At 36.3% G+C, this 8,803-nt stretch overlaps 1 protein-coding gene across 1 annotated transcript in view; it reads right to left on the bottom strand.

The window, feature by feature from the left end:
* Positions 1–285: 285 nt before the first annotated feature.
* The window catches only part of BCO1 (beta-carotene oxygenase 1), a gene marked incomplete at both ends in the record, with an annotated part of 14,054 nt that continues 5,536 nt past the window's right edge, over positions 286–8,803 (bottom strand). The window contains 7 exon segments of the mRNA XM_082489504.1: positions 286–458; positions 1,126–1,237; positions 3,900–3,994; positions 4,580–4,682; positions 5,846–6,103; positions 6,934–7,154; positions 8,233–8,404. Of these exon segments, the coding sequence (XP_082345630.1) occupies positions 286–458; positions 1,126–1,237; positions 3,900–3,994; positions 4,580–4,682; positions 5,846–6,103; positions 6,934–7,154; positions 8,233–8,404 (1,134 nt within the window).

Genomic DNA, 8,803 nt, shown 5'->3' with positions numbered 1-8,803 from the left:
CTCAAATAAAACATTTCTTGTTACCTTTGTCTCCTATTCCCTGCCCCACGCGTTGTATATAACATTAGCACTTAATACTGGTCATTCTTCTTTTGGAATAGTTATATACCAGTTGTGCATATAATTATTGTAATCAAAGTTGTTGCTATCTCTTATAAGAGATTATGTATAGTTATTGAAGTATATTTAGTCATTTCTTGTCATAAGATAAGGTTGTTGCTGAATGATATTATCCCCCATTCCACAGAAGGTTGCCTCAGTCTATGTAATAGGACAAATAGCATTTTACTCAGTCTCAGTCTTCAAATCTTTCTCTGGTATAAACATTCCGTGCAGGTCCAGATGCATGTCTACATCTACTGTGGCTCGGCCCAATTCTTTGAATGTTTTAGCATCCAAGACAAGGAGGAAGGGTGCTTCCTTTGGATCAGGCATCACAACACAGGTCAAAATGATGCCTGTGACATACAAATGAAGAATTAGAAGCACATACTAGTTACACCAAGCAGAAAAGATAACACTGTCAGGAAACAATTCTTGTTTCCTAAGTATTTCAGGACACAAACTGAAACTGTTTACTAGATCAAGAAGTCTGACTGAGGGTGCTAAAGAACTAACGAATGCTCCTTTTCTGTGCTTTTTTCTGGTCTGCTTGCAGTTCATTGGGAAGAAGAAAAGCAAACCAACATTAAATTGTGTGTCTGGCAGTTTAGGGACTCATCCTTTCAGCTATTTGCCATTTGCCTTTGCAAGGAGTCACCTGAGAACAGAACTGGATGGAGATTGCAGGGATACTTGCAGTGCCACTTCATGTTCTCATCTCTAACAACACTGACTTCCCACAGCTTCAGCTGCTCCAAACTATTGATAAATCCAGCTCCGAGTGGCTCTCTGGAAAGTCCTAAGCATTGTTTTTATTGTTTATGGCTACTTTGGGACATTATGGAAGCTGATTTTGGTCTATTGTTGTTTTAGTGTTTTGCCTGCAGGAGTAAAATGACTTGCTATTTTTAATCTCACAGTGGAAGCAGCAACCCGACTTTGCTGACTAAGAACAATGAAACTTGTAAGATTTAATGCAAAACTCATGTAACCCCAGCTTTCAAAATGTTGTCATCATTTTACCGTCATCCTCTTCTCTTGCATCAGGGCTGGGAACGAAAACGGGCTCAGATGGCCAGCAGTTGTCCTCTTCCCATTGGAGCTTTTCCTTTGTCTGGATATTAAATTTTACAACCTAAATTGTTGTGACCAGAAAAGAAAAATGTCAGTGACCCAGAGAGTGGTTTATTCCAAAGGTACAACATGAACAGACTGCTGGCATGGAGGATCACACAATGTTCTTTTAATTTTGTTTCATTAGAATACAATTGCATCTTTCATTTGAGGTCTTTAAGTATTTTACAAATACTAACAGATCATGAGAGAACCCTCACTGTAAATAATGTCCTCGCTACATAGAGGAAGAGTCCAAGGCCCAGAACATTTAAGTGATTTGTGCCAAATCACGTTGATGCTGTAGTAAAGCAGGAAACAGGATTTAAACCTACCGTTTTCTAATCCTGTGAATTATTTTCCTTTTATTGTGACCTCAATATTTCTCAAGGCCTTTTATTGTTAAGTGGGGTATATATGCCAGACCAAAGGCTATTAATAGTGATGTGTACAGATTAAACCAATGGGTCAAGAATTCCACACAGATACCGGTATTAATGAAAGGAACAGAGTATAGATTTTCATCTCATTAATGGGTCAAGTGCCTGGCCAAACCAATCGCCACTGGGGATGCCTGACATTTTCAGTTCAATTCTATTGAGGCCTTTTTCTCTACCCATACAGATACAGTTATATTCTTTTCCCTTTTGGCCTTTAGTCAACAACTATGTTTACACAAAAATGAAAGCGTTCAGTTACTGCAGCAAGAATTTGGAAGAATTCTCCGTTCTAACCAAGATAACAGCAATTTCGCTGGCAGACTTTACCTAAGGATTATATATGTTGTTGCTGTGCCTGCATTCATTAAAGAGTAACTGATGTGAAACAAAAAAATCTTCCAACAGCATTTTTCATTATATTTAAGACAATCAGGGATTATCTACACTGGAAATCACAAACTTGCAGATTTGTTTGAGCTACTGTCAGATGTGCTGCAATAAATTTTCTTGCATCATGCAGAAATCCAGCTTTATTTTGTAATCAGTTGTGGTAATTATATACAAGAACCAACAGTGAACTCAATTTGCTCTGCCTTACAGTCACAGAACAAGAATTATAAAGAGTGAGTTTCTTTGTACAATACTTACCTTCAACTATTAATACTTTTCACGTTAATCTATTTGTACTCTTGGCTGTCTCCTGAAAAGTTGGCATCATGCATACACAAACAAAGCATTTGCCACCCTCTAATACATAACTAGCTAGCAAAAGATAAAGCTTTCTGAAAAAATAGATACTGTTTTAATATTTTTATTTATTATATAGTGTCCTGGTTTGAGCAACACAGGACTAATTTCTCTTCCAATACTTGGGAAAACCGCATTTTTAGAAGACTCTAGTGTCTGAATTTGTGAAAATATTGACTTTATAGCCAGCTATGGTGTGTGGGTTTCAAGATCTCAGTGTTTTCGAGTTAGCCAGGTGCGGAGATGAGGAGGAGCGAGACCCGGGCACTTGACCCAAGCTGGACAACAGGATTATTCCATACCATAAATGTCACACTCAATATAAATTAGAAAGTTTGCTGTGAAGTTCTCTCTGCCTTTATGTCTGCAATCCTGAGAACTTCTTGCCCTTCCTCCCAAAGCCGTAGTGCTCAGTGTCCAACATTTGTTGTCCCTTGCTGGGAGTGCACAGCTTCCTACTGATAGAATTGGCTGAGTAAAATCCTTGTATATTTTATATTGGTATCAGGATCAATATTGGTTCTTTAGTGTTATTAATTTTAATTATCTAGTCTTATTCTATTAAACCTGTTTATATTTCAGCCCTCAGGTTTCCTTGCGTTTTTTTTCTGGATTTCACTTCCAGGGTGGGGAAGGGTCACCGGGTGATAGAATAATTGTCTAAACGACAATCAATTGTTGTGGGTCTCTCAAACCATAACCTATACTGTTGCAATAACTTATTTTTTTAGCTAGGTTTCCTAAGGGGAAAAAATATTACAGATTTATGTCTGTCTAGTACTTTTTTTACCTACTCTCTCCTTTGTTGCTCTTGGCTCATTACAGAACTTCAGCCTAATTTAGCAGAAAAGTGAGGATCTCAGTGACTATTGCGTTCAACGGACTTTGTGGAAATAAAAAGCTGGATAAAGAAGCCTGAGTTTATTAATACTTTATGAGGGAAATGGTACAACATGAGCTTACCCTTATACGAATTTAGGCATTTCATGTTTCTTTGCATGTGAATGACTCACCAATGGGAAAAGTTTTGACAGAAACTCATTCACAATTGAATACTCAGGAATCCAGTCTCAAATCATATCTGTAAGAAAGCATTTGTTCTGCTGCCTATGGAACATGACTGCATGTTTTTAACAGCTGATAATAATGTTCCAGATTTCCAACTAGTAAAATGAAGATACATTCTTTCCATAGTTTGCCCCAGTGAGACTGCTTTAATCATACAAGTAAACTAACAATACATGTCCAACTTTTCATCTCCCTGCTTTAAAGTGCTGATGTTTAAGAACATCATACCCAACTGTAGAGTTGTTTAGAAGCTTTAACTTGATGTTGAAAAAAGAGCCCAGTTTCTGGCCTCAGGACCACACACTTTGAATTTGCACATATGAATGCAGTTTAGGCTATATTTTGGGCCAAACTAGAAAAATATGGTCTACTAATAACTGCTTAAATTTGACTTGTGTCCTATAAATACTCTGTAAATCTTAATTATACCTTTGTAGGAACTGGACTCCACTGAACTTCTGTTGCAAAGACATACTTGTATTTTTTGCCATTATAGTCGTAGTTGATGCGAGGCAGTTCTATCCCTGGGTAAAATAAAGTTTAAGACTTAGGAACAAGAGAAGAAAAATAACTAAAATACATATTTACATATGCCAATCTTTAGTAAGTTTTGCTCTGTGAAAAACCTTGACAGTCTTTAAAGCAGGTGTTGCATATATTTTGTATGTCTGAATTTCTAAAAAGCTGAAGATGGACATTCACACAACATAATTAAGCCAGTGTTGTTAGTTCAAAACCAACAATTTTTCATTTATAACGGACCTATTTAACTAAAATTACTCTTGTAACAGGTAGATTTGCAAGCCAATTAATAGTTGTAAGATCAGACTTGGGATCCTATATGAATATAAAACTAATGTAACTTCAGACTCTTGATAAATATGTATCTGAGGCATTCAGGGTCATATATTACTGGATAGGCCCAGAGGAGGAAAGTAAAGAAGTGAAAGATTTTGTCAATATCTACACTAAACATATGAATTTAAAGTTTCATTTCTCTTAGCTTTATAAAGATCTTACAGTTATGAACGGCTATTAGGCATTATTAAAATGCACCTATGTGCGTGTAAGAGAACATACTTGACATACGTATAATGGATATGTCTCACCTTCACATAGTATTTCAGGTTGGCAATATATGCCGCCATCTTTCTCTTTTACAGCAGTTGCAGTAGATGGAAGTGTGACTAAATTAGAACCTACTTCGGCATCCTGAAAGAGACGTATGCTGAAAAAGTAACGTGTCTCTAAGAATATGCTTCTAATTTAGATCTTTCATCAGGTTTGACAATTTAGGGATTAAACAAATAATCCAGCTTTAAGAAGAAATTCCTTCTTATTATACTTCTTGTAACATTAGATTCTGACCTTTTAATTAGAAATCTCATTATACTCAGGGAATTTTAGTATATCATAGAGTAATCGTTTTGAATCACACCAAGCCTTTAGAAAGGTTTAGATAGACATGGTTATGTTCCAGAAGCACAACAAATGGGTTACATAGTTTGCAAATTTAATTAATGAAAGTGGGTTTCGAGGAATTAGGTATCAAATTCCCACTAAAAGTTACCAAGGTTAGCTTTTATGCACCTGCTATAAATCAAGTGCAAAAATAGGTGTAATGTACGCTATTTTTTAATATGCTATTGCTGAATTCTTGAGATTGCAGGGTAGTTTGGATAGCCAATGTGATCCAACACAACCTTTGTTACTGCTGCATAACTGTTTTTGAGACATGAACAAAGCAACAAGATTCTAGGATGTAGAAAGACAAAGTATTATCCATTCCAGATCTATCAGGCAGAAACTTGCCCAAGTTGCTGGGCAGTATAAAATCTTCCTTGCAAACAATGATGTAAAATGATGTTTAAATTAAACTGAAAGATAAAAATCTTTTCTCTTCCTGGTGAATCTCCCACTTAAATGAAATCTTCTAATTTTAATAGAACCATTGCAACAGTTGGGAGCATGCATATATTATATATATAGGGTTCCAGTAAAGTGGAAGAAACAGATTGTGCAAAACCTCATGGATGCCCTTCCAGTCAACAGCCAAGTTCATATATCTGCTCATATTTGATAGCATCTTACAAATAATCTCACTGGTAAGGAAATTATGTGTGCTCAATAGCCCTGTTCTCCATAAAGGATGGTATCAGAACCTAGCTCCATGTAATTCTATCTCCAGCTGCTCATTGCCATTTCTCACAATTCATACACAAAACAAAATTCCTGCACACTTTGTGTATATGTTATTTTTAAAGAACTGGAAAGTCACACATAAGGGCTGGAAACTAATAATTCACCCATTATTCACACTGACGTATTTTAAATTACTGATCAAAGAACAGATTAAAAAGTCATTTTCTTTCTACCTTGTCATACTGCAGAGGAACAACAAATCTCTTGCAGGTTGGTATGGAGGTAAGCTTGTTGTTCTCTTTGAAGTCTTTAGTCAGGTTTTTTAAATAGAACATATCATATAAGCTGTTGTCTGTATAGGCAATAATATCAAAAATAATGTGGCCATCCTCTTCATAAGCATTTATGTGGTGAAAAAGCACCATAGCATCGGTATAGAACTTGGTGGATACTTCTTTTTTAGTCTTCTTGTCTATGAAGTGAAACCAAGTCTGAAAGATAGGAAACGTTTAAAACCATTAATGATCAGCAAATAGTTATTGTGGAAACTGTTTTCTAATGGTAGCCACCAACATTTTAATGCATTGTTTCTACTGAAGCATATTAAGAATTCAGGATTTGCTGTTAGGAGACAAGAGGTTCCAACCTGAAGACCAAAAAATGCATAAGTAAAATGAGTGTAGAAGTGCTTTAAACTCATTTTACTGTTGCAAATTACTATTTGGGCTAGGGTGAGGACTGAAGTTTTCTGGTAAACCCTGGCAAATCCCCTGCTCTATTTTTAAGTTAAATAAATCTGCCTTAGTCCAGAGTTTCTGCAGTGCTCTGTGCTGGTGCCCTCAGCCCCAGCATGCCCCACTTATTGATGGCCAGAGCATGTGGAAATAAAGTCCTCAGAAAACAGTTTTTTTCCTCAGTTGCCACAGTGAAAGACTATCCTTTTGTTGGATGCAGGCTTTTCCATCAGTCTGCCTCTCCTATCCGATGCAACAGATCTAGAGCAGATCTCAGCCACAATATACAGTATTTTGTTTGGACCAGGAGCAACTGTATGTGTCTGGGATTCTACTGCAGTTTGGAATTTCTCTGCTGGCATACAATATTTCTAACAATGCCAAACTATCCTCTTTCTCGAGCACTTCAGCATCAGATATTTATTTGTGAAATTTCTGGATATGGGAGTTAGTATTCAAAAAAATACAACTGATTACTGAAATAATACAAGGGATTACTGAAATTAATGAACCAGATGAAAAACAGAACTGTTGGAAGAGATTACTGGCCTGGCTCTGACCCCATTACTCAGCATTAGGAGCAATACCTTATCTTCCTTATGATAGGCAAGGCAGGAAGCCCAGTTCACACCTCGGACGTAAGCAGTTGCCATTTTGACAATATCCAGTTTGAATGGCTGCTCTATGAAGATAATGTAATTTTCCGTGATTCCAAAGCTATGGTAGTAGCTTGGGTGGAGCAGGGAGCGAGAAGGGATGGAGCATACCACTTCCAGATGTTTAAAACAAGATTTCTTCTTTTCTTTTTCTGAACATAAATGATAAAAAAAAAAATCATATGTATAATAAATTCCAATCCAATCTCACGCTTGGATTTCTCCCATGTATGAAGTAGGAAAGCACAGGTTCCTCTCAGTTTTATTTGCATTTTCCTGTTAAGAAAGTGGTTCATTACCTCCTACAGAATTAACACAGAAGTTTGCATCTGAGTGAAGCAACACAGTAATATCACAATGCTGGATCCATTTAGACAGACCTCCCTCGTCTTAGTATTGGATTTCACTGGTTACTGTCTTCAGAAGTTCCAGCATAGAGGAGAAAGGTGTTTAATTAAATTGGCAGCTTTACAAGGGGGTTCAAATGTCCCCATGTTTTTGAAATTCTGAGATGTTCCTGTTTGCTCTATCCTGACTTTCAGCCCCAGCTAGAAATTACAAACTTATCTTTCAGCTGTGGAAGGCCTCTTGATTGTTCAACCAAGAAGACAGACATCACATTAGAAGTTGATTTTAGACAACACCACGAAAAAAAAGGATTGTCTTGAAGCAAAAACAGCAAGTGATTTGCTCTGTGAAGAAAGGATGGTATTTCAGCATGGCCTAGTGTAGTCCAGGTTATAGAGGAATTAACTCTGTATTAGGTATTACTTGGTATTATGCTTTCCTATAATCACAGTTTCAGCATTTTAAGCGCATTTTCATTTATGAAGAAAATTAAAATTTGCAACTTCAAATTATATACTGCCCTATAGATAAAATTGTTTCTGTTCATCCTCCCTCTACACATCACAATACAGGGAATGGAAATTCTTTTAAAAGAGTTAGTTCACTCTAGTAATATTCAAAGTAGAATTTTTCTAAAAACAAATTCTTCTAAAAGCAATGTTCTTCATACTGAAATACCCCGTCTACACAGTATTCAAGATGAACCTTTGTAATAGCACATGTCCAGATAGGCTAAGCTGTTAACATTAGTGCACAGTAAGTTAAAATTCAGAAAATGAACATCATCAGTTTCTAGAAGAGCTTTATCACCACCCCTTAACCTCAGAAGAAAACAAATTGCTAAAAAGTTTCTGGAAAATATTGATAAAAGACATATCTTACCTGGCACAGAGGGAGGAATCTTAAATAGAATGTATTTTGTCTTCCCTTTATCAACTATTGAAGTACCCATGTTGAGGAATTTTCCAGCACTGTCATAGTGTGGGTGAGAAGTTGCCACATTTACAGCTACATATTTGCTGTAGTCAACCTGGAAAAATAATACATTAGGAGACTTTAGAGATGTGTAAGAGAATTAAAACTGATCTCAGCTAATACCATAAATCCAACCAGCTTTTTAGCATGGGGAGCCTTTTCTTTTTAATACCCCAGATTTTAGTATATAATATTTATACGGGCTATATATTTTAGTACCCCATTTTCAAAAGGCCTTGAAATTTAAACAGTTAAGCCAAATGACTTATATAGATACTCAAATGATTTCCTAAATCAAGGCTTAAAACAAGTTACAGAACCTGAATTACATTCACCTCTCTCTTGCACCCACATAACACAATGAGAAGATTGGCTAAAGAAGTTATTCTGCAAATGCCCATTTCATCCTGAAAGCAGTTTCTTTAATAGGGCTATGAGTCTAGCAATCATCTGGAGCAAAAAGATTTTCTATTTGATA

Source organism: Vanellus vanellus, assembly GCF_965231255.1.
Source record: "Vanellus vanellus genome assembly, chromosome: 12".
NCBI classification, from domain to species: Eukaryota; Metazoa; Chordata; class Aves; order Charadriiformes; family Charadriidae; genus Vanellus; species Vanellus vanellus.
This window is presented reverse-complemented; position numbering and strand designations above follow the sequence as displayed.